At 47.5% G+C, this 25742-nt stretch overlaps 1 protein-coding gene across 2 annotated transcripts; it reads right to left on the bottom strand.

Moving 5' to 3' along the window:
* Positions 1-183: 183 nt before the first annotated feature.
* PALB2 (partner and localizer of BRCA2) lies at positions 184-25549 on the bottom strand. Of its 2 annotated transcripts, XM_063143664.1 has the most exons (13): positions 25469-25549; positions 24593-24652; positions 24323-24422; positions 21201-22988; positions 18370-19100; positions 16448-16531; positions 7447-7608; positions 6769-6854; positions 6033-6194; positions 4303-4419; positions 4100-4187; positions 2427-2575; positions 184-796 (listed from the first exon to the last, which is right to left on the bottom strand). In XM_063143664.1, the coding sequence occupies exons 1-13, from the start codon at positions 25514-25516 to the stop codon at positions 568-570; spliced, it is 3804 nt and encodes a 1267-aa protein (XP_062999734.1). In that variant the 5' UTR covers positions 25517-25549; the 3' UTR covers positions 184-567. The 2 variants fall into 2 exon arrangements, with proteins under 2 accessions (XP_062999734.1, XP_062999735.1); XM_063143665.1 differs by lacking the exons at positions 24323-24422; positions 24593-24652; positions 25469-25549 and adding an exon at positions 24145-24182.
* Between the last annotated feature and the right edge of the window lie 193 nt (positions 25550-25742).

Here is a 25742-nt window from a genome sequence, read left to right as displayed (position 1 = left end):
ACGATGACCTTATAGGCCCCTTCCAACTCTACTTTTCTATGATCTATCACCAGCCCCCCTCCCCTAAATGTGAGAAGCATAGCATTGAAGTGGATAAACAGCATATGATGGCTTTTTGAAATCCAATTTTCCACTGCTCTTCGCTGGCAGAAATATCCCTCCACCTAGAAACATGAACATGTGTGTGTTTCAAAAGGAATTTTAATAGTACATTAAAGAAACTCCAGCAAAAAAACAAAACATGAACAGCTCAAAGACACAAATCCTGAACAAAGAGGTGAATTTTAGCCAAACAATTGCTTTGCACAAGGCTTGTTTTTTGTGTGCAGCTCATTAAACTCCAGTGTGGCTCGCAGAGGAAACATTCCTGGTGGATTGTGACCTCTATCAATGGCTTAGACCACCTCAGACGAAAGTGGTAGAAATGCAGCAGACGTCTAGGCACAAGTACATATTGCTTGTGGAACTAATGGAATGCCTTGTCTCTGAGAAATGGATCCAACTCCCATGAGAAGCTCTTCAAACACAGGAAATCCTGTCAAAATCTTTTCCAAGCTGATGAGTCCCTCAAGTAGAGCAGACACTTGCTGTGTAACTATAGATGTAAACACTGCCATCTTTTTGTCCAGCGAGCAGACAAGTGTCTGTAACTGACCACCTGACAAGAGACCAGCTCTCATCAGAATTGGGGGGCAGCAGAGCTGTGCACTGGCCCAGAAACAAATCCCATACAGCAATGGCTCCAGATGTCAGCACAGCTGCTGCAGAAGCATCCCTCACTTCACCTTCCAAGTACCTAGAACCAAAAACATTGTTGTCATTATTTTCTAGATATTGCCTTTTTCACAACTGTATACAGCTTATGTAAAATCAAAATACAACAAAAGCAGGATCCTAAAACTGTCTGCCTACATAAGTGGTCTCCACCATCCACCTAAAAGTGGGCAGCAAAGGGGCCAGGTGTACCTCTCTGAAGTGACTATTCCAAAGTCAAGGTACTTTTCAAAAAAGATCCAGTCCTGGGCACCCACCTGCCTTATGTCAGCCTTGGAACTTGAATACACCTGTAATTTTATTGTCCAAATAAAGGTAGCTAACAAATATAAAATCAACAATTCTTCAACAGTTTGTATATCCATTTCAAATGTTTTTACATGTGTGTGCCTGGGAAGAGGGACCAGTTCAATGCAGTCCTGTTGCAATTTTAATAATACATTGAGGAAACTCCAGCAAAAAACAACAACACACATTCACTCCCCAGACAGTCAGGGGACATGAAAAATTAAGTCACTGAAGGTTTCTCCAGTGAGCCCAAAGGATCCACTGGCATCTTTCTCCACACATCACTGTTCAGGGTTTGCCGCTTTCTGACCTAGAAGCATGTCAAGATCAGTGACTCAAGCAGGGTGGGTGGGTGTTCCTCTGAGGGCAGGTAATCCCTACGCCTTCACAGTCTGCAAGCAGAGAGCACAGTGTCTCTTCTTTTAATTCTGAAAAAAGTGTACCTCAACTAAAAGGAGTTGGGAATCACTGGTCTGGTTCAATGGCTCTTTACTACACGTTGTGCAGCATGACAAACACTGTGCAGTGATAAACCACAGTGGAGGACTCAAGATTGGTTTCTGCCACTTCACTTGAAGGGCAGAAACCAAAGACATTCTCTTGTGCAGGCCCCACTGCAGTGAATGCAAGTTGCACATGCTCCTTCCGATGGGGCTTATGCAGGAGAACTTTCAGCTGGAAATTGCTGAAGACACCAATGGCCAGCAGGCCTTAAATGCCCAATCTTCTTGCCAGAGCTTTGTCTCTGAAAACTAAAGCAACAGTTTACTGTTCAAGGTTCTTTGAGCTTCATTACAAAAGGAAGCAGCTCCAAAAGGAAGCAACAGGTCAAGAATGTTCCAAGGGCAAAAAAGCCGGTGGGGAAAAAGTGTCCTGTGCTTAAATGATAACCCATCATGACACACTAGGAGAGGCTTGGTTAGGAGCTCGTGTCATGAACTTGCTTGAAGGGGGAGGAAAGGAAGCAGCTCCTCCAAAGAGTGTCCAGGAAGCTCCGGCACTTAAATCAGGAATTTCAACAGCCGGCTGGCAGGAAGAAGGCAGCGCCCTGCCAGTGACCTGCTGCCACTGAAGCATCAACAGCAACGCACCACTCGAGTAAAGGGGGAAAGCACACGCCTTGCATGCAGGACATCTTTGGCCCACACCAGCCCAAGTTAAAATGCTCTGAGGTAGCAGGGTTGGGGGAAACTACGCCCAAAAGACCTTGAAGAAGTACTGAAAATCAGAGTAGGCAAAAACTTGGCCAGTTGGACAAGGCAGCTTCCAGCGTTCTGAAGATGCCCTAGCTTTGCTGCACTCAGTTGTGCTAAACTGTGGGTTTTCAGGGGACCAATCAAACACTCTCCCAAGCAACGACTTGCCTTCCTCCAATCCCCAGTGGGAGGGATAACAGCATAACCCCCGTGCTCCTGGCTGTCTTGGGATTGAGCGCAACTACCTGGAAAGCAGGGTTCCCACATGCCTTGCTCTCTTTGGCATGTGGGTGACTTAAAACCACAAACAGGAGACCCTGAGGCAGAAAGAAAGAAAAACATAAATAGGAACATCAATGCAGCTATCGACAAAATTAACAGTGGTTGATAAAGTCTAAGCTAGTTCATTCTAGGTTTCATTTTACTTTAAACAATCTTACTTCTGAGCTTCTCTCTGCTAGGTTCTTGAATAAATATACTTACTTGGAAACTGAAGCTGATTCATTTCCTTTGCTTAGCCTGAGAAGTTGGTCTTACTCACATGTTGGGACTACCTGGCATCCATGTCAACCTGGTTTTCACAGGGATTAAAGGAAGCTCTGAAAAGGGGCCTGCCCTTCTCCTAAACACAAGCCTAACTCAAATGCGGAGGTGACAAAGTCATCATTAATAGCACGGGTGGTGGCAGGCCCAACCCCTGGAATATACAATAAAGGGTCTCTTGCGGCCTCCTCTCCTTCCTCACAGGTGTGGAGGTGCAGAGTCACATTTCTCACAAAAAAGGAAAGGGCCCATTCTTGTGCAGCCCTTCACACTTGGCTGATCTGTGAGATTGCAGTGGGATAGAGGTTAGAAGTTGCCCATTTGCAATATCACTTAGTGAGCAGGTTCTGAGGATCATGGGTCATGCTGCATGCGTGACTATCATTTGCATAGAATCATAGAATAGCAGAGTTGGAAGGGGCCTCTAAGGCCATCGAGTCCAACCCCCTGCTCCAGGCAGGAATCCACCTTAAAGCATCCCTGACAGAGGGCTGTCTAGCTGCAGTGTGGCAGGGGTTGACGTGTTGGCTGAACAGGGTGTTGGAGTGGGCTCCTTACCCACACCATGACTCATGGCTTATCTTATGTGATATACCGGCTATGGAGCAGTATACAAATGCAATAAATAAATAATAATAATAATAATGGCTTGTAGTAGGGGTTGATGAGGGGGCACCCACACTGCATGCTGGGTTTGGATGACACAGTAGCCTGCACTACATTGTGGGTAGTTGTGCAGATTGTGGTTGCCTGCATGGTACAGGTGGGGGAAGAAGCCATAATGGGTTATTTGGCTCTTACAATTGTCTGAATACGGCCACCAAGTTGTCAAAAATTGAGTCTTTTGAAAGAACACAGAAGATCTTTTTATGAAACCCTCCCCAACCTGGAGCCCCTCAGATGTTTTCCACTACAAAACCCATCAGCCCATACCTGATGGTTTGTACTTTTGTATTGTACTTTTAAGCTTTTAAATTTTATATTGTGTTTCATGATGCACTTCGTGGTTTTCAATGTTGAGGATGTATTTCATGTATTATTATTTTTTGTGAACCACCCAGAGAGCTTCGGCTATTGGGCGGTATAAAAATGTAATAAATAAATAAATGTAATAAACTCACAGAGCCAAAATGCTTTAGGGTTTTCTGGGTCAAAGCCTGACCTTGACTGGTGTCTAGAGAGAAACAGGAAGCTGATGCAAGTGCTGGAATGGGGGGGGGGATGTCATGGGAGCAACCTAAATCCCAGAAGCCCTTCCCCCAGTCCAAATGGCAGTTTTGCATAATTAACAGACATACCGAGTCCGAGTAGGCCTTGTGGCAGACAGATGCAGGGTAGGAATAGCCAACAGACATCTTCCTTAACAGTTGCCCAGTTCTCAGGTTCCTGCACATGGTAAAAACACACATCACAGCTCCTGTTGGAATGCACGGTACTAGACACTCAAAATTTCCTGAAAAATCCACTTGCCTGCCAAAGTACACTCCAGGTGGATGCTTACCAGATCACCACGCAGTTCAAGGTTGTCATGCCAACCAAAGCTTCCTGCTTCCCATCTACTTCAGCAAAAGCCAAAATGGTATCTTCAGGAGGCATCAAAGCCTGTCTTTCAATGCTCCTGTGAAGTACAGAAACCACCATGGATATTGATGCTCAGCTCACAGAAGCAGAAGGTGGCTCCTACACTAGTGTAACAAGCTAGCAAGAGAACTTTTGTTTATGTCAATGCTGTAAGAGAGCAGCAACACCTCCAAACCTCTCTTCTTTCACATATTTCATGTATTTCTTAAATGCTGTTCAAGAATGGTCTTCCCAAAGCAGCTTACAATATATATGAAAAAAGTACAATCTAGTAGGGGTGTGTAGAGTGGGTCTGCTCCTCCCCGAAATTTGGGGCGGAGCTCTGTTGAGCTCTGTTGGTTCCCCACTCCGATGGTCCGTCTCTCTGCACTGCTGGATTACTCGTCGGAAAAATGCTCCATTTTCGGAGAACCATGCTATTATCATCAGTGGGAATTAACAGAAATGCATACAACGCTGTCATTTTTAAAGGTAAATTGATGAAACTTGGCACCCTAGTAGCAATTAAGTAGGGCTTTAGCCATGCCAAGTTTAAAGTAGATCCCTCCATCCCTTGATTTTTAGGATTATTATTTTTTAATTCCCCCATCAAACCATTCCCTCTCTCCCACACACACACACCCGAAACTACACAGGATCTTTTATGCTTTACTTTGCTGATGCACAGTTGTGCATCCCTATGAGAGGTCAGACAAGAACAAACACAAATACAATACCTTTAATATATATTTTCAAAGCGTATAAACTTGAGTCCTGTCTTCGTAACAGGAGATATACCAGTACTAGGAATAGCAAACTTTTCTCGCGCCACCCCTTTTTCTCTTGACTTTACGCCCAGCTGAGTTAGGTCCATACTTGCAGTATACAGATCAGCCTTTGGCACAAGGTTCTTTTCCGTATCCTAATATTGGCTTTTGAGACTGTATGGATCTACACTGTCTGCCAGTCATGATCACTTCCTGGGACAACTCATTTACATGGAATAGTTTTCGTTATTTTCATAATGTGAGCCGTTTTTCCTAAATCCTTCCTTTCAGCCAGCATCAATTTTTCAAGAAGTGAAGAAAATTGGTTATAGTTTCATTCTAGTTCAGACACAGCTCCCATAATTTAAACATATGGTACCAAGTCAACACACATGAGGGATTTTGATTTTTGTAGGTTTCTGAAAGTTCTGCAAGCTCTCTTGAGAGAAGATGAAGTACATATGGGGAGTGGAATTTGGACTCTTTCTGGCTCCACGAGCTAACAAACGAATGAGTTCCAGGGTGGGGAAAAATGGGTTATATCACTTGCAATCCCTCCCCCTAAGCACCGTGATTGGATGAGGGAACAGGGGAACAGTGGTTATTGGTTAGCCACAGGTATCAATCTCAAAACTACCCCTCCGTCACCCCTCAGTGACAGCATCTTCCTAATATGGAAGTGCTCAGTTACTTGTCCATCAACATGAAACAAGCCCTCACATCGCCTAAAAAACCTTCAGATACCTACAACTCTATTCAGAGCTCTGAACTTTATAATCGCTCCACGGCTTTCCGACAGTTTTAAAACTGGCCCCTAACTGCACCGTGATTTCGGAGGTCAGTCGAACCCCTGGATTTTTGGTGCAGAGCACACCCATCCACAATCCAGTACTGATTTTCTCACCTTCCTGCCTCAGAGAAGAACATGACTTCCACTTCTTGCTCTTGAAGTGAGCCACAGCTACTGACGAGCCTCCTGCTTTCCAGTCCTAGAACGGCTTTTATGTTCCCAGCTTTGATCAGTAATTGTTTAACACAGTCATCTTGAGAAGAATGAAACAAGAACCTAGAAGAAAATGATGCTTGTCAGCCTTCAGACTTGATCTTAAGCATGTTTACTTGGAATCAGACCACAATCGTGTCAATTGGCACCAGTATATTTAGAACTGTAGCCTTACCATTTTAGGCACATTTTTACTGTATTATTATGAAAGAAAAATAAAAGCATTTGACATTGCCTCCAGAATTCTCATTCTCTCTCTCTGGTTCTTGCAATATGAGACACTTGGGTCTTTTGTGTTCAACACTCTCACAGAATACTAGAAGGACATTCTGTATAACTGATTCTTCCAAAGACTGAAAGGTTCTTGATGTGAGATTTCCTATCTTTCTTGAGCTAGTCAACCTGTAAAATAGTTTACTGAGCATTGCATTTCTTTTGTGGCACTATGAAATAAATACTAAGACTAATAATCTGCTTGGCCTGAAGGAACAATTCTTGGCAAAGTAAAAGGTTTTGGCCTTTACTCAGAACATGAAAGAGCAAAGCATTTTGAAGTGTCACTTAAGATGCACAGGGATGTTACTGAGGAACACACAATCTGAAACTCTGAAGAGGTTTCTCAACAAGCACAACTCACCTTATCTCTGCAATCTCCAGGCCTCCCAATGCCACACACACAAGGCTCTGGACGCCTGGCAGGGGAACAAACTGAATGACCGGAACCTGGAGAAGCAGAGCAGCAGAATTCAACTCCCACTCCTCCACACTCTTCTTCTAGGCCAAATTTCCCCTAGTCTGTCATCTGGAAATGGTTTGCATAAAGAATTTGGAGAAGGACTTGTCAACCGTACGGGGACTCAACTTGGTTATGCTGCAATGAGTTCCATGGGTCTGAATTGTTTATTCTTTGCAGCTACAAACTGGTGCAGCCCCAGAAACATCAGCAAAACCAGACAAGAAAGGCTCTGAGAACACCCGTTTCACTTTAACAGCCCAAATGAAAGGCAAGGAGACACAGCAAGGCAATGTTATGGTTAAATTCCTACATACATAAAAGATGCATCGGGAATACATCTTGGTTCTCCAAACAGGGGAGGGGAGAATCTGGGTCCAGAGGTTACTGGGCCACAGGCACCCTCAAGCCACAGCCTTTTTCCTTGGTCTTCCCCATGCCACTGTCTAGGCATCCTCCTCTGCTTTTGCATGAGTTGGACCCCTTGCAGCCACTGCAAGCAGCAGGTGCCAAAGGGCAAGGTATGGCCACTAGGGGGCAGCCCTGTCCACCATTAATGTCCACAGCCAAGGCCTCTTCTACCTTTGTAAAGTGCCACGTATACACAATCCCCCAGTGACCAGGATCGAGATGCCTCCAGAGGGAAACCGAAGTCTCACAAGCTGTTACAACACACAACTCCGTGAAGTCAGCAGCTTTCCACCATACGGTGCTTACATCCACCGAGCAGGAGCCAGAGAAACTCTGTCCAAAACAAGAGAGGGGCAAGAATTATTGCAACACAGCCAATCACTTGCCCCAGAGTCCTTTCATGACTCTGGAACATCAATAGCAAGGCAAAGGGCTGGTATTTGGCGCTTTTCATTCCAAATGACACAAGGGAGAGGAGTTTGCTGGGCATCGCCATCGAGGAGGGCCAGTGGTTATTTCCACAGAGAACAGGAGCAAGTCTCTTGTCTGCCAGGAAGCATCTGCATGGCCCTTGACCTGGAAGCCCAGGCCCTCCTCCCGGACTCACACAGGCTGGAAGTATTTCCTTCCTTTTCATGCCAGACATCCCTATGATCCTTAAAACCTGGCCATGGCAATTGTGCATATGCGTGCCCAGTTACCCTTGGCTTCTGCTCCTCCTCCTTTCTTACCCATACCAAAACCCCATGTGTGAACTTGGATTGCAAGTGCCCTGAGGCACTGTTTCTCTTAGGCAGCCTTCTCCAACCTGGTGGATCTAAACTCCCATCAGCACCAGCCAGCATGGCCAATGGTAAGGAATGCTGGGAACAGTAGTCCAAAACATCTGGAGGACACCAGGTTGGAGAAGGCTGCTCTAAAGCCAGACTCTTTGATGGTGCCAATACCATCAGGCAGGTTGATAATAGATTTGCAGGCAATGCTTTCTCCATGGTGAGGAAAGGTTCTCTGCACATGCTCAAAGATATTAGAAATACTCTACAGCTTCCAAGACAGAACCCTGGCAATGTGGACAGATTCTGTGCCTATATCCTGCATCAACTGAAGCCCTGCCCAAACCTGCCCTGAGTTCTAGGTTGGGGCCTTATTAGAAGACCACTCATAATTTCAGTCCACACAGTTGCTGCCGTTTTCCCCTCTGCAACTGGATCACCATTCCTTTACAGCCAGGCCTTGATCAGAATGCCAGAACTCATGGTCCATCCAGCCATAGGAGACAGTCTGCTGCAAGTCTCACTCGTCCTGTCTAATAGTCCATGATAGATCTCCTCTAGGAATTTGTCTAACTCCTTTTAACGGCCATCACCACATAAGCTCATCTCAGGATTTATGTATTTATCTTCTTCAGCCTCCAGCAACTCTCTACCCACTGTGTGGAAAGGGAGGGGGTAAGAATGAAGTCCCTGGGCTTTTCAGATACACAAACTCACACTACATCTCTACTTCCGGAACCAGAGTGTGTAGGAAGTTATTATAGCTACCTTGCAAACAATTCTGCAGCAGTTAGACAGCTGTCCAAACCCTTATTTATGTTGATATTTTGAAATTGTGTAAATAATCAAATGTATATTTTACAAAGAATGGGTGTAGTTAAGGATTGAAAGTAGAGAAACGCAGCAGCAAATTAGGCAGGTGTCTGCAATGAAGACAAGAAACACCTGAGTTAATTGATGTCAGTTTGCTAACAGTTTAAAAAGGGAGTGTCTTAAACAGTTGGCAGGAGGGGGTTGGAAGGAGGAAAAGAATTGATGAAAGGAACTAATCGGTGAATGAAAATTGCTGCAGAAAGGAGTTGCTGATACCGCATCGTTTGGGTGGCACGGGAGGAAAGCTTCAAAACAAAAGGTCTGAAAACTGAAACTCCCAGAGACTAATTGCTGGTAGGAATAATTGTTTAAAAGTTCTCAGAAGGAAGGAAGAAGAATGCAATCTGAATATGCAATGAAATGAATTGTATGTTGTTCTATTGCCAATGCTGAAAAAGTAAAGCTATACTCCTATTAATCTACTTGGTGTAAGAACTTATCTTTACAGCAGCGTGAGGGAGTAAGCTTGAATCCACCGACTCCTTCCTCTCGGGTGAGGAAAGAGTATAAACACAACCCTTATTTACTCCCCTTCCACACTGCTATTGGTGCCTGTCCAGACATCCCAAAAACTGGGATAGTCTCAGATACACAGCATGGCTCTTCCCAGAAGAGGAAGAGCAGCACTCTTTCACCCATAGGCCATGGAAAAGAGGGCTTCCGTAGCTTGCTCTTTCTTTCCTTTCTCCTGAAGACTAAGCAGGAGAGCACCCACTGGAACCCTAGTCCTGCTGGTAAAAAGCAGCACTCCCAGGAGTATCTTGGGACCTCTTCCAGGAGCAAAAAAAGGACAACTAAAATGATCAAGGGGCTGGAGCATCTCCCCTATGAGGGAAGGTTGCAACAGCTGGGATTGTTTAGCTTGGAAAAAAGGAGGCTAAAGTGGACATGGTAGAGGTGTACAAAACTGTGCATGGTGTAGAGGATGCGGATAGGGAGAAATTTTTCTCCCTCTCTCAAAATACTAGAACCTGGGGTCATTCCATGAAGCTGATTGGTGTGAGATTCTGGACAGATAAATTTATTTATTTATTTATTACATTTTTATACCGCCCAATAGCTGAAGCTCTCTGGGCGGTTCACAAAATTAAAACCATAATAAAACAACCAACAGGTTAAAAGCACAAATACAAAATACAGTATAAAAAGCACAACCAGGATAAAAACCATGCGGCAAAATTGATATAAAATTAAAATACAGAGTTAAAACAGTAAAATTTAAATTTAAATTGGAAAGTTATAAAATGTATTAGGTCCTAGAATACAGTTGTTCCCGAAGTAATTTGTGTTCTCTTGCAGGTAATAAACCTTGTCTTCCTGTCAGGCAGTAAACCATAGTGGTGATAGATAGAGGAAAGATTAACTTGATATGTTTATGGGAGGAATCTGGCCAGCTTGTTTATGGTGCAAACCGGCGCCAGGACCCAGCTTTTGGTATGCGGGAAAGTGGGAGTTAAACTTACCGAGGTCAGGCTGAGGCTTTACACCTGGAGGTTATCTCCTGCCTGGGCTAATTGGGCTTTGTGTGAGAAGAAAGGACCGACTCCCTCATTAGGAGACAAACAGATAAAAGCTGATGGGATTAAGCTGGGGGTTCGTCTTTAGCCCCGAGGCTATGGATGTCTACGGTTGCCCGGTTAGGGAACTGGGAGAGCGTTAGGAAGCCGCACTTTGGCTGTGAGCTGGTTTCTCTAAAGGCAAGTTGGTCGGTTTGACCAGGGAAGGGAAATTTAGTGGACTGACTGTCGGTTCTTGTATGAATGGATTTATGGGTGGTTCTGCCTGACTTGTATTTGTTTTATCCATTCCCTAACCCTATTCCCTCTTATGTTCTGTTTTATGTACCTGTCTATAGCTGCTACCGACCAAGTGCCTATTTAGTAGCTGTCTTTTTACAATAAACCTTTTATCTTGGTTACTTCGGGTGTTGGTGTGTTTTATTCCAAGGAAGTACTGGTTCTTTGGGCGGGAACAATTGGGGGAAAAGACCCTGGGGAAGGACTGATTAACTCAGACTTCCATTACATGGTGGCAGCGGTGGGATAAAGAGCCAGTATTTTTTGGAATAAAAAGTGGTGTGTGTGTGGGGGAGTAGGAAACTTTGGAAAACCAGACGCAGTTAAAGTTGGCTAAAAGGCAGGCTGCCATGAGTGAGCCTGGGAATGCAGGGAGGCTTGTTCCGGCTGCAAGTTTAAGCGCACCAGAAGGCTTGCTGGTGACGCTGGCGGACACGGCAGGGAGCCCGCCGTCGTCGGTGCCGCCGTCCGAGGCCGGAGAAGAGGCTGGTGCGGCGGGGCAAGGGTTGAGGCGAGCGGAGGCTGCCGACCCGAATATGGAGCAGAGCCTCTTGGACACAGATAGCGGAAGCGACCTGGAGGAGTCGCGGAGGGCCGCGGAATATCGCCGCCGGGAACGGAGGAGACAACGACGGCAGGAGGAGTTCCAGCACCAACAAATGGTGGCTATGCAGTTGCAAATGAGGGCATTGCAGCTCCAGTTGGAGGAAAGTGAGAGGAGCCGGGGGGCCGTGGCGGTTAATCGAAAGCTGTTCCCCACTTTCCGATCTGGGCAAGATATGTTTTCTTTCTTTTCCCTGTTCGAGACGGCGTGTGATGATCAGAGGGTGCCGCTGACGCAGCGGATGGCGGTGCTGCGGGCCCAAGTGAGTGGGGAACTGGCGGACGTGTTGGGTACCATCCCGAAGCAGGATGCTCAGGACTATGAGAAGTTTAAGGAAACTGTCCGTCAACGTTTTGCCCTCTCGGCGGAGAGCTGCCGCCAGAAATATCGAGCTATTAGACTGGAGTCGAAAGAGACTTGTGTTTCGCTGGCGGATCGGATTACAAGAGCGATGGAACAATGGGCGGCGGCTGCGAAGTTTGTTCCTCTCGCTCCTATGGCGGAGGTACTGAACATGGAACAATTTTATGCCGCCCTCCCAGAGGATCTGGCTGTGCTGGTGAGTGACCATCGTCCCACTACTTTACGGGATGCTGCCCTGCTAGCGGATCAGATGGGGGTGTACCGGCGAAAGGAGGCGGGTCGAGCCAGTTTGCCCAAGCGAGGGGGAAGCGGAGCCGTGCCAGCGGCGCCCCCGGCGAGTGGAGGGAAGAGTGGAGCTGCTAATCCGGGTTGGCCGCCCCGGGGCGAGCGGCGAGAAAGGGTGGATCCCTCGCGAGCGACATCTACTCCTATCACGTCGGGGTGCTTCTACTGTAAAGAAGAAGGTCACCTGAAGAAGGACTGCCCCAAGCTAGCAGCCAGGAAGCTTAGAGAAAACCTGGCTGCGTCTAAAGTGGGCAGAGTTTATGCTTCCCCGGACGAGGGAGGAAACGACGGATCCGATTGGGAAGCCGAGCAAGGGAGGGAGGCGGCTGGACCTCCCCACCCGAGGATGGGGCGACCCGGTTCAGATGCGGCGACGATGGCCTTGATCCAGCCCGGGCAAGGGAATGAAGCAGCGAGGGCTCTGGTCCAGCCCGGACAAATAGAGTGGAGTCAGTTACACTTCTGTAGGTCCATTAAAATTAATGGGACTACGCGGAGGGGTTGGCGTGATACTGGCGCATCCCTGTCTGCTATTGACCAAAAATATGTTCGACCGGATCAGATGCTCTCGGGGCAGAAGTACACCGTCATTCCCTATAGTTCCCCCCCAGTTGCTCTACCTCTAGCTAAAATTCCCGTGGAGTACGAAGGGTGGAAAGGGGAGATGACTTTTTTAGTGCACAGGAATTCCCCGTGGCCTGTTCTATTAGGGAACGATTTGGCTTATTTGGCGGCTGAGGTGGGGGTAGCAACCTGGAGCCAGATGCGACCCCAGCCTTTGGAGCAGAAAGGACAGGAAACCCCTGAGAGCCCAGAGATCCAGCAGGCGCAGGAGGAGGAAGGGGCAGGATTGATTAGTGTGGCAGATATGGACATAGCTGCCTCTTTCTCCAACAAACCCGAGTCCCTCCGACAGCCAACGACAGACACGAAGTGTCAAGAGAAGGCTGGACAGAGAATGTGCCCGGCTCTTTCGTCGGAAAGAGAGCCTGGATTTGTTTTTCAGCTGTTGCAAGAGACGGGGGACTTGGGCGGTGTGGAGCATGGTTTTTCTGTCCCTTACCATCACCAAACTAATGGGTTGGTGGAGAGGTTCAATCAGACTTTGGGAAAGATGGTGAGGGCGTCTGCTGTAGAACATCTTACGGATTGGGACCAAGGACTCCCGATGCTAATTTTTGCATACAACAATGCGATCCCGGAGAGTGTTGGGTTTGTCCCGAATGAGTTAATGTTCGGGAGGCGGGTACGGAGCCCTCTTACCCTCCTACGGGAGGAATGGGAGGGGAAGGTGGAAGGCAGCCCTTGGTCGGTGGTGGGGTTTCTGCCACAGCTTCAGAGCCTACTACAAACTATTCGGGAGGTGGCACAGAAGAACTTGGAGGGTGCCCAACAGAACCAGAAAGTGTGGTGTGATCGGGCCGCCCGAACCCGTACCTTCCAGCCCGGTGACCAGGTGTTAGTTCTCAAACCCGTGAAACCAGACAAACTGTCGGTGAAATGGGAAGGCCCTCCAGTGGTCAAACCGTGGTTGGGAGATGTGAATTATTTGTTGACTCGCCCGAGAACAACTCGACAGCTTACGGTGTTTCATGTAAATATGTTAAAGTTGTATGTTGACCGACAAGATTTTGTATTTGGCTTAAAGGGGGAGGTGGAGGGACCTGGGGATTTGTTGGAAGAATATCCGAGGCCTGAAGAAGTGGAATGTGTGGTCTTATCCCCCTCTCTTTCAGCTGTACAGCAAATGGGGCTGAGGCAGGCGTTGGGGGAATTTCTGGTTTTGTTTTCAAACCGCCCAGGGCGGACTTCTTTGGCCAAGCATTTGATTTATACGGGGGACCATCCCCCCATCCGGTCCCTGCCCTATCGGGCGGTAGGACAGCATGCTCTCGACCTTGAAAAGGAGCTGCAGGAGATAGATTACAGAAAGATCAATCAGCTAACACAGTTGGATCCCTATCCCATGCCCCGAACGGACGAAGGGGCGGGGGAAAAATCGGTCGCTGTGACTCATAAGAGGTTGTTTGAATTTACAGTCTTGCCTTTTAGGGTGAAGAATAGATCGGCCACGTTTATGAGGTTAATGGATGGATTGGGGAATTTCGCCTGTGCCTATTTGGATGATTTGGCTATCTATTCCCAGACGTGGGAGGACCATCTGTCCCATGTCCGGCAGGTATTACAGGGGATTCAGCAAGTTAATTTGACCATAAAAGCGTCAAAGTGCCAGTTTGGTTTAAGAAAGGTAATGTACTTGAGGCACCAAGTGAGGGGAAGGAACATCAAACCCTTAGAGGCTAAGATTCAACCGATTCGGGATTGGTCCATTCCCCGGACTAAAAAACAAGTTCAGTCCCTTTTGAGGCTTGCGGGGTACTACTGTAAGTTTGTGCCCCATTTTAGTGCTGTAGCTACCCCTCTTACTGATTTGTGTCAGAAACGAAGACCAGTACAGGTACAGTGGACTCCTGCTTGGCAGCAGGCTTTTGATCTGTTAAAAGAGAAGTTGATGTCTGCGCCTATTTTGCTGGCCCCTGATTTCCATAAGGTGTTTGTGTTGCAGACTGATGCATCAGACACCGGGATTGGGGCTGTGCTGCTGCAGGAGGGGTTAGATCAGCAGCTGCACCCTGCGGTGTATTTGAGAAAAAGCTGTTATCTAAGGAAAGGGGATTGTCTACGATTGAGAAAGAGAGTCTGGTTAAGTGAACTTTCTTTTTTTTTTTGAGATAGAGATCTTGAGGGATTAACCCTCAAGTCTCATCTTTCAAAGGAGGGCGTGTGAAGGACTGGGAAAGTTATAAAATGTATTAGGTCCTAGAATACAGTTGTTCCCGAAGTAATTTGTGTTCTCTTGCAGGTAATAAACCTTGTCTTCCTGTTAGGCAGTAAACCATAGTGGTGATAGATAGAGGAAAGATTAACTTGATATGTTTATGGGAGGAATCTGGCCAGCTTGTTTATGGTGCAAACCGGCGCCAGGACCCAGCTTTTGGTATGCGGGAAAGTGGGAGTTAAACTTACCGAGGTCAGGCTGAGGCTTTACACCTGGAGGTTATCTCCTGCCTGGGCTAATTGGGCTTTGTGTGAGAAGAAAGGACCGACTCCCTCATTAGGAGACAAACAGATAAAAGCTGATGGGATTAAGCTGGGGGTTCGTCTTTAGCCCCGAGGCTATGGATGTCTACGGTTGCCCGGTTAGGGAACTGGGAGAGCGTTAGGAAGCCGCACTTTGGCTGTGAGCTGGTTTCTCTAAAGGCAAGTTGGTCGGTTTGACCAGGGAAGGGAAATTTAGTGGACTGACTGTCGGTTCTTGTATGAATGGATTTATGGGTGGTTCTGCCTGACTTGTATTTGTTTTATCCATTCCCTAACCCTATTCCCTCTTATGTTCTGTTTTATGTACCTGTCTATAGCTGCTACCGACCAAGTGCCTATTTAGTAGCTGTCTTTTTACAATAAACCTTTTATCTTGGTTACTTCGGGTGTTGGTGTGTTTTATTCCAAGGAAGTACTGGTTCTTTGGGCGGGAACAATTGGGGGAAAAGACCCTGGGGAAGGACTGATTAACTCAGACTTCCATTACAAAATTAAGTGTTAAAATACTGAGAGAATAAAAAGGTCTTCAGCTGGCAACGAAAGGAGTACAGTGTGGGCACCAGGCGGACCTCTCTGGGGAGCTCATTCCACAACTGGGGTGCCACAGCGGAGAAGGCTCTCCTCCTTCTCCACACAGCACAGAGTTAAACTACGGAATTCACTACCACAAGATGTGGTGATGGCCACCAGTTTGGATGACTTTAAAAGCAAGTTAGATAAATTCCTGGAGGAGAAGGCTATCAATGGCTACTAGTCCTGATGGCTAAGTGGCCAGAGGCAGTGAGCCTATATACACCAGGTGCTGGGGAGCGTGGGTGGGTGTGCTGTTTTTATTATTAATTGCATTTCTATACCATCCACAACCAAAGCTCTCTGGGCAGTTTACAAAAGATTAAAACATTAAAAATGATATATAAAATATAAAAACACAAAACAGACAGTATACACAAAGATAACATACATCTAAAAACAACTTTGAGCTATTGGCCAAACCTAAAAAAACAGATCTGGTATTGATTAAAACATTACATGCTGCTAAATGCCTGGGAGAAAATTCTTGACCAAGATAGCAATGTTGGTGCCAGGCAGGCCTTGTCAGGGAGATCATTCCATAATTGGGGGGCCACCAGTGAGAAGGCCCTCTCCCTTGTTGCCATCTTCCAAGCCTCCCTTGGAGTAGGCACCCAGAGGAGGACCTTAGATGTGAATGTAGTGTACGGGTAGTAGCACTGTCTTGACAGGGCCCAATCTCATATGAAAGAAAGACACATTGTGCCCAGCAGTAAGTAGGTTTCTGGGCAGGGCATATTTAAAAGCACGCTACAGTAATACATCTTTTTTCTCTTTTTGACAATTCAACTGTTTTCTCCTCTAACCTTTAATTTTGAAGTCATCTGCAAGCTCCCTCGCTTCTCACTGTACTCCAAGGCCTGTACCAAGTCTTTGATCGCCATTTCATTCTGAGACAAAACATCAAGATAATAAGGTGATAATCCACAAAGAAAGAGTTCCATACTTTCCTCAGCTTCCAGACGAGTGAAATGCGATCGAAACGGCTCTGCAAGAATCTGACTTGCAACAAGGGTGCCTGAGCCCAGTCCCTAATCAGGGTCATTTGGAAATTATTCTACCCCTCTAGAAGAGGCAAGCATAAACTCTCACTATTCCAGCTACATCCAACCCCTAGAAAGTTGGACATTATTCATCTGTACCAATGGTTAATATCTGAACAATAATAATAATAATTTATTTCTTACCCGCCTTGATCCTTGATTGGATCAAGGCGGGGAAAAACAAGAAGCATAAAATACTGATTAAAAACATGGTATACACTGTTTAAAAACATCCTAAAAGCATCCTAAAATTCTACTGGAGAGGCCTGCCGGAAGAGATCACTCTTGATAGCTTTCTTGAATGCTAAAAGACTGTCAAGCTGACGAGTCTCCTCCAGCAGGCTATTCCACAGTCTGGAAGCAGCAGAAGAGAAGGTCCTCTGGGTAACAGTTGTGAATCTAGTTCTTGCTAGCTGAAGTAGATTCTTCCCAGAGGACCTGAGTGTGCGGGGTGGATTGTACTGGAAAAGGCGATCCTGCAGGTAGCCTGGGCCCAAACCATGTAGGGCTTTAAAGGTGATAACCAACACTTTATACTTTGCCCGGAAACTAATTGGCAGCCAGTGAAGAGTTTTTAGGACTGGTGTGATGTGATCACCCCTAGATGTTCCAGTGACCAACCTGGCTGCCATATTTTGAACTACTTGAAGTTTCCAGAGTAGGCACAAAAGTAGCCCTATGTAGAGCGCATTGCAGAAGTCAAGCCTCGAAGTTACCAGCACTACCATCTTTAGGTCTTCTAACTCTAGGAAGGGGCGCAGCTGACGTATCAGCCAAAGCTATCTGGGCTGTCATTTGGAGCGACGGGTCCAGAAGCACCCCCAAGCTGCGAACACAGTCTTTCAAGGGGAGTGTAACCCATCCAGAACCGGTTGACACACCTCCAAACCCAGGTTGTGGCCTTTGACAATGAGCACCTCGATCTTGTCTGGATTCAGCTTCAGTTTGTTTTTCCTCATCCAGCCCATTAGGGTGAAAGGTTGGACTCGACTGTCTTCTTTTCAATATGCGGTCTTCCCTGCTAGTAGGCTAAAAACACATCATCAACCCACCCACTTGCTGAGATGTAGTTGTATGGTCGTAAACATTAACTGCTCAAAAGAAAACTTTCAGCCATAGAAGACTGACAATCTATCCTGTTTCTGCAAGGAACATGAAAAGTCAGTTTGGCTGGGAAAATGGAAAAATCTCACACAAGTCTAATGACTGGAGAATGCTGTTAGCAGGAACAGGCAGTGATGCTGAACAGGCAGAAAGGTTGAGGGATGGGGAGCTAAGAGGACTCAAAGGATGGACAAATGAACACCAAGGAAGTGCAGAGGCAGATGGCTGAAGAAACAGGGCACAGTGGGCAAGAGGGACCTGAGGGAATGATGGGGGTTACAGCCAGAGATCTGAGAGGAAGGAAAATAGATGAGGCACGGAGAGGATGAAAGAAGAAGCCAACAGACAAAGGGGCTGTGGGGAACCCAAATAGTGCCTAAGGACAGGAGGCTCTGTGGAGTTTGGGCGGCAGGGAAGAAAACATTGATGCTGACTGCAGGTTTTGGAAGGTCCTGCTTAACACTGATTCGGGCTCTGCTGGCACCATCTTTACATTCTCCCAGGGCAATCCACTGACCTCTACAATTCTGACCCAAAGTAGCAAGCGGATGGCACTCCCCAGAGCCTCCACCCCTATTTACCTGTCGGGGGGCTTCATTGCAGTCCTCAACAGACTCGCCAGCTGGGAATCGCCTTTCCTCAAGGCTCACAACTTCCTCTTCAGGCTTCCAGCTAGTTCCACTTTGACCTTGTGACCATGACATTCTTGTGCCACTTCCTGGCAAAGAAGAAGCATCTGCAGAGGGGCCTGGCTCATCAGTGGTGTTAGTTTTCACTTGCAAAGGAGATGCAAAAGATGTGTCTGGCAAGGCCTCACTGTGAAGCAAAGCCTGGGAGGCTGGGGTTGCCCCAACAACAGGAAAAACTGGAGTAGGCAGCTGGGATTCCAACAGGCTACCTACAGCCTCCCCCAGGGCTGGCGAAAGGAGCAGCTCACCTGAGGGAAAACCTTCCTTGCGCAAGCACTGTGGGAACGGGGTTGGCATGGATGGCTCTTCCGCCATCAAAATGAGAGCACGATCATGATCCCCTCCCAGTGCCGATTCGTTACCAACACTCTGGAGGCACTCAGCTGATTTGCCAGTATCAAAAGTCTCCAGCGGTTTTGTAGCACACAGTTTGAGTTTTTCTGATTTAAGGAGGCCAAATTCATCTTCAGGTAAGTGGAATTCTTGGAGATCCAAGTTAGGAGGAAGCCACTTGGAACTGGACATCACCTCGTTCTTGAGGTGAAAGATGGCAGAATCTGTCCTAAAGAGGCCCATAGAAGCAGGATCCTGAGATTCCATACATGGGCTGCCAACCCTTCTACCTGCAAACATGAAAGAAAAATGTCTGATGGGAGCAAGTATGAGATCAGCGCCTACCAAGTACTGCAGCCATCAGGATGCTCCTCTAGTCCACAACAGAAAACTCTTTGGATACTTAATGCCACTCTGCTTTAGATCAGCAGCAGGTAACACCTTGGTTCCAAACACATTCTTCGAATTCCCTTTTGCTGAATGCACCTAGGGAACCTGCAGATGTTTGGGACTACAGCTTTCATAAGGTCTTGCCAGCATGGGCAATTATGGGAATTGCAGTCTAAAACTTCTTGAGTGCTCCAGGTTGCCTACCCCTACCCTAGGTACTGTAACTTGCAAGCTCCCTGACATCACAGAGTTCCCCTGGTGGACATTCACAGCTGTAGAGAACTTCAGAGTGCTTCCATGTGCATTTTTTAAAGTCTTGGCCCCTCCAACACCTCAGCCCTTTCTTTCACACCATGAACAGCCAAGGCCCAAACAAGCAAGGAAAATTCAAGGACCACTGATTTCCTCCCCAGAAGCCCTCCCACTCACCCATTCACATAGGACACAATCATTCAGGAAGCCACACTGAACTGGAGCTGTACAAGAACATTTGCATGCTCTTATGCTGATCCCATCCACTGTACAGGAGAAGAGCTGCCAGGTCAGATCTTTCTCTGCCATACTCAGATATGCCACTTTGCTCATGGGAAGGGTGGCTCTACAGATCTGCTGGACAGTGAGTTTAGTTCTTGTGTGAGAGGAGCGTGCCCTCACAAAGGTCACTGAAGGCTTCTCCCGCCAGCCAGACAGAAAGCAAGAAAAGGTAGGGCTTTACCTGGAGGGATGAAATGGCTCATCCAGACAACCCCTCTCCTAAAAGAGTGTCTCCTGCCCCAAAACCACCCCGCCAGGTGCTTGATCCAAAGGGGGAAAAGAGAGCCAAGCTCCAGTGCTATAAAATGTCATTTTTCTTTTTTTCTTTAATGAGTTCTTCAATCTGCTCTATGTGTGTCGGAAATTATCCTTCACCAGGAGCTACATGTAAAACAAGTATAACTACAAATTAGACAAGCAACAACGCCTTCCATCCTCCCGAGGTCAGTAAAATGAGTACCCAGTTAGCTGGGGGAAAGGTAATAACGGCCGGGGAAGGCAACAGCAAACCACCCCGCTATAAGGCCTGCCAAGAAAACATCAACGAAAGCTGGCATCCCTCCAAGAGTCAGTAATGACTCAGTGCTTGCACGAGAGGTTCCTTTCCTTCCAAAGAGTTTGAGATTAAATGCTGAATACCCATATCAGATAATGAATGACCATTTTATAATCCTTTGCTAACATCAAACACTAGAACTAAACATTTGCCCATTCACCTGAAAACACAACAAATGAACTAACCTGAGGAAAAAAGCACTTGACTGTGATTTCATGAACTTTAGCAAAATAGTCAAAACAATAAAATCTTAATGCAAAAGAAAGCAGTTCTTGGCTTGTTGGGTGTCCCCGCTGAGCACCTGTTTTATCTCAAATAATCTCCTGTAAATCTGACCGGTGTCCTTCCTGCCGTGCAGATGCTTTTGGAGGCACAGTGCCTTTCTGCAAGCCTGCACTTACTAAGAATTCAATCTATGCTTCAGCTACATGTGGGAAGTTATGAGATAGGAGTGAACGAGAGCACCCTTTTGGTCAATTTACAATAAACACATTGACCACATGGATGATGTCCTTGGGGCCTAAGTAAATTTGACAAAGTCTGCTGTACCATGGTTTGTTGATTATTATGTCTAGTATAATCTGTGTGGATAAGCCAATCTTTTAAATTTTTTGTTCTCTTAAATATCACCATAGGTTTCATAGTCAGACCTTGTAAATTCACCAAAAAGGTGCATTCACTCATCCCATCAGTGGCAAATCCACACGGATTGTAAATTTTCTGAGCTGCAACAACGCAAGGGTCATTTATATGATCACCTGTCCCTGCAATAAGATTTATGTAGGAAAAACATCAAGGCCATTGAAGATCAGTATTTACTATCAAGGGTCTAAGCAAGAGCCCACCTGAAGCTGCCCTTGTGACTCAGCAGAGCGAGTGCTGTGTGTTGCAACAAGTCTTGGGAACATACCTTGAGATGCTCTCCTTTCCTTGCTCTCCAGGGAGGCCACGGGAGGCTGACATTGAGGCAAAGATGCTCTACCCGGTTGTCCCCGCTTGGCCCTGGTGTGGTTCCAATGCCCAGCCTGTTCAGGAGGTATATTCTCAGAAGGACACACCTCACAGCTTTCTTCCAGGCCTCTCACAAAGCTGGAAGCAGATTCAGTCACCAAGTTCACACGTGAGTTTTGGACAGTTTCTATCTCAGTCTTGAAGCCTCCACCAGCACAAAGCGCAGGCTCTGCTGGCCACTTCCTGCCGCTCTGTTTGTCTTTCACGTTGCCACCAGTGGCCAATGAGAGCACTGTGGCCTTGTCTCCACCTTGGCAGTTCTTTTTCCTTCCTTGTGCTTTACATGATGCAAGATAACCGGTTCCCTTGGGAGCTGCCAACTCCAAGTCCTTCCACAGATCTCGTGACATGGAGGATGAGGCCCGACGATTGGACCCCCCTCTTAGCCTTCCACTTCTTCTTTGCTGCAGGAGCCCCTCACTCTGAACTAGGCCTCTGGTGGAAGCAGTGCCCTCCTGAGAGAGAGAGAAAGTCTGCAGAGGACTAGTGTCCCCATTAGCATCTGGAGCTGAGAAAGGAACAGCCCTCAGCTGGTCAGCCTTTTCTGCCACCTCTTGCGAAGTCATGGCTGGGTTTGCATTCCTCTCTTTGCGTGAAACTCTCTGCCCTTTCCTACTCTTTCCCAGCTGGCTTTGAATGACTGCCTCCAAATTCACCTCCCTCTGACAGCTGGATATTCGCCGTGTTGTCCTTACATAATACTCAACAGGAAACAGGAGTCCCTCAACTACTGTGCAGGAACTCAGTGCATTCTTAGTGGGTGCAGCAGAATCTGCCTGCAGGAGGGGAGACCCAGATTCAAGCTGATCCCTTAAACCCTTTGCACTTGGCTTGTTGGTGGGAAGGTCTCTGTTATCAAGGTCTGAGCTCCGAGCCTCTTCGCACAGCCTTTGTTCTGAATGCCGCTCATCCCCACGCACACGAGGGGCAGTTCCGCCTCCTTGGAAAGCTTCACTCGTCACTGCTAAGTCTACAAGCCTCCCTCCTGGATCTTCCTCATAAATCCCTGCTTGTTCCTCTTCCTTCTGGGCAGATTCTTTCCCCTCATCATGTGACACAGTGATCTCGGTGTCTGAATCTTCTGAGCTAGCAAAGATTACTTCATCACAGAGATGGTCAAGTGAGGGCATCGGACTCTCATATGACAGGACACAAGGATGCAGATGGGATGCTTCAGGAAAGGGAATTTCTCTAGATGTTTCCTTTGAGCATTCTAGCTGTGGCACTATAGGAACAACATTAACACCTCTTCCTTCAACAGTGGCCACTGAGGCCTTTGGGATGCTATGGTCAGTCTTCAAAATAGTGCTTCTTCTCTTAAAGACTGGTGACCTAGAACTCTTGACACTGTCCGTTTCATGCTTTGTCTGGCCTCCGGAAGCTCCCTGAAGTGTCTCACACATAAATTCTCTCTCCTCCAAAGCCAAAGTTGTTCTCTGATTTACTTTAGTCCTACTTTCTGACAGCAGATTCTGGTTTCTCTCAGAAAGAGACCCCACTAGACTAAAGACAACCCTTTTGCAGTCCTGGCTGATAGATTTGGAACCAGAGTCTTTTGACAAGGTGCCATCTTGGCCAAAGACCTCAGTCTCAAAGGTGATGGATGTAGTTCTTACAGTGCCAATCTCTGAAGAAATACCAATTGGAACGTTCTCCGAGGCCTCTGGGGCCACCTGGCTGATGGATGCTGGGAAAGGAAATACAGTTCCTAAATTCCACATCAAGGAAGCACAGCAAAACTATGTATGTTTAAACAAAAATGTTGAAAACGCAATACTATAAAAACTGTTTAAACAGAGAAGTGTATTTAGTTTCCTAAAGAAATGCCAGATACTTGGTGTGAGGCACTGATTCTGGCACTTTCAGCAGAATTGCCTGACAGTGTGGTAACCCTTACAGCTTAGTTTGGAATCAGGAGTCGTGATGGGACTGAAAAGGCAGCTAGGTTGCTCCTTGTCCAATGACAGGCCCAACTTCTCGCAAGCGGACTTCTGCAAGCCAGTCCGGAACTTGCCACAAAATAAGAACAGGGGGTCTGCAAGGGGTTGTTGCAGAGCACCAGCTTCAGATGGCTGGAACAGTACAGCCTAGCTGCCATGTTTCAAGAGAAGAGGAAGAGGAAGGGGCACAAGGATGCAATTGATTTGATTTGGGATGCAAACAAGAGTAGCACCTTGCGGTGGCAGCTCCTGACTAAGCCAGGTGTGCTCCCCACTCACCTTTCCCATCCAGAAAGATGAGAAGTGAGCAAAGCCTTTGGGAGCAAAGCTGCCTTGAGGAGGTGGCTCCTGTGGGGGTGCTCAGGAAGGAAGACAGCAATGGGCCTCAGGTGGGCCAGATGGGGAGGGCTCACAGGCCGTAAATGGTCTCTAGGCTGAACATTTTCAACCACTGGTCTAAATGATTACTTGGCTGGGCACAGAACCTAGTTGAAGTTTCTTGGGCCTGGTTCCCAAAGCTTGGGCTCAACTTGCAAACAGATGATACAGTAATAAAATATCTAGAGCACCTTTCCCTCCCCATGAATCATCACAGCCACACACTCTTCTAGAGTTACAAAACCAAGGTTTCTGATCCACACAGCAGGAGTTTTAGACAGCCTTTAGCTCTAACTCCCCTCATTTTAGAAAATAAGCATCTGTGAATATGCCAAGTGGCCAGTTCTGAGCTGAGATTCCAGGTCAGACAAAACAAAAACAAACTCTGCATAATTATGAGTTAAATGAATCCAAGAACCTACAGCAAAAAGGGTCAAAAACGGTTACAACAGGTACCCCCCCCTCTCAGAACAGAATGAAATGTATTCAGGCTTAATGACATTTCCCTGTCCTTTCCAGACTTACCCCTGAGCCCCAAAGGCCAAAAGATTTCCAAAAAGTGGTTGGCCTTGGAGAGTAAAGTAATTCTGTAACAGGGGAGGATGGATTGATAACAGGAGCTGCACAAGGATAAAATAGGCACAAGAGAGAAGCACATAAACATACACAAACAAGCCACACATCTGTATATTTAGACTATTACCTGTATGGTCCTTCTCAGCATCCTCTTGTGTAAATAACAGATTTTGTTCTGCAACTGTTTTCTTGACATCGTTTTTTACCTTCTCAGCTCTTTCAGCGCGCTGTGAAAAATAACAGTATGGGAGGGGGGCGAGATCAGTACTTCACAAATCAGGTTTCTGCCCATTTTCTGCATTACTTTGTGCATAGATGCCCTGAAAACATCTTCTACTCTCCAAATAGAGAAACCAGTCATTTAGCAGCCCTAGACAGATACAGTTGTTGTACTCACCTGCAGCCTGTGCAATGTTTTGCTGTATTCTCTTTTCAATAAGGCCAACTTTTCTTTCAGCTAGAAGACAAATGTAATTACAAGGTGGTCATCACAACTCATTTTAAAACAACGTTTAGGAAAGTTTAGACAATTATGTTAACTGGGATACAAACTATCTGGCCTTATTAGAGAGAGGAGGAACACAAGCATGCATCACAAAGGTAGTAGCCGGAAAGAAGGAACCTGAAAGCCCGTTCCCAACACTATGAATTTTTAGTCGGTTCAGTCATTGCAGTTTTCTCACACTGCAAATCTGTAGCTCTTCCCCCACCAGACAGCGTCACAGGCAGCCATAGCTCAAAAGGCGGGCAGATGAGAAGACAGGTCTCCGCAAAGGCCAGCAGAGGAAGTGGTCCTGCCCAGCGCAGGGCGGAACAGCCCCCCGGGGGGCATGCAGAGGGCATCTCAGAGGCACCAGCTTCCCGGGCTTCTCTTTTGCACGGCGGGGAACGACCAGTGCTCAGTGCCCGCCTCCAGCGCCAAGCCTGGGAGAGAGTCGCCTCGCCCCGGCATCCCCCCGGGTGGGAGGGGGGCAACGAGGATGCTGCAGGACGCAGCCCCCCCCTCACCCTCTCCACGCCCAGCAGTGCCTGTAGGCCTCAGCCCTCGCCTGGCCGGCGGGCGCCAGGGAGGAGACTACCGCGGCCTCCCTTCGCAGCCAACAGCCGCCCCTTGGGGCAGTGCGCCCCGCAAGCCCGCGGCGCCCTGTGGAGGGACGAAGGCCCCGGGCGAGAGGACGCCGGGCCCGCCACCTGAGGGAAGCGGCCCCCTCCACTCCGCACCACCACGCGGCCTCTCTCAAGCCCCAGCACCCGGCCCGAGAAGAGGCCTCACCCGGGCCTTCTCTTGCGGGGTGAGTCCCGTGCTCGGCGAGGGATCCATGCGAAGCGCGGCCAGCCGGCTCCCTCAGGCGACCGTCCCTCAACTGCGCCTGCGCACTGGCTGAAGGGCCCTGGGGCGCGAGCGCCGAGCACTGGCCGGCTGCACCATGGGGATTTGGGCGGGGCGTGGGGTAGAGCGGCTCATTCCTGCCCTCCGACGGGGTTGCCACTGAAAACCGGAAGCGGATGCTTCCTCGGGCGGGTCTACGTCTGCGGGCTCCGGTGAT

Source organism: Elgaria multicarinata, chromosome 17 (assembly GCF_023053635.1).
Source record: "Elgaria multicarinata webbii isolate HBS135686 ecotype San Diego chromosome 17, rElgMul1.1.pri, whole genome shotgun sequence".
Lineage (NCBI taxonomy): Eukaryota > Metazoa > Chordata > Lepidosauria > Squamata > Anguidae > Elgaria > Elgaria multicarinata.
Note: the sequence above shows the minus strand (reverse complement) of the source record. Positions and strands in the feature narration are given on the sequence as shown.

Coding starts and splice junctions, on each gene's coding strand:
- PALB2 (XM_063143664.1), bottom strand. CDS start 25,516: ATGGATCCCTCGCCGAGCACGGGACTCACCCCGCAAGAGAAGGCCCGG. Junction 6,855..7,446: donor ATACGTGGCACTTTACAAAG/GTAGAAGAGGCC, acceptor CTGCTTCTCCAG/GTTCCGGTCATTCAGTTTGT. Junction 6,195..6,768: donor CTGGAGATTGCAGAGATAAG/GTGAGTTGTGCT, acceptor ATTTTCTTCTAG/GTTCTTGTTTCATTCTTCTC.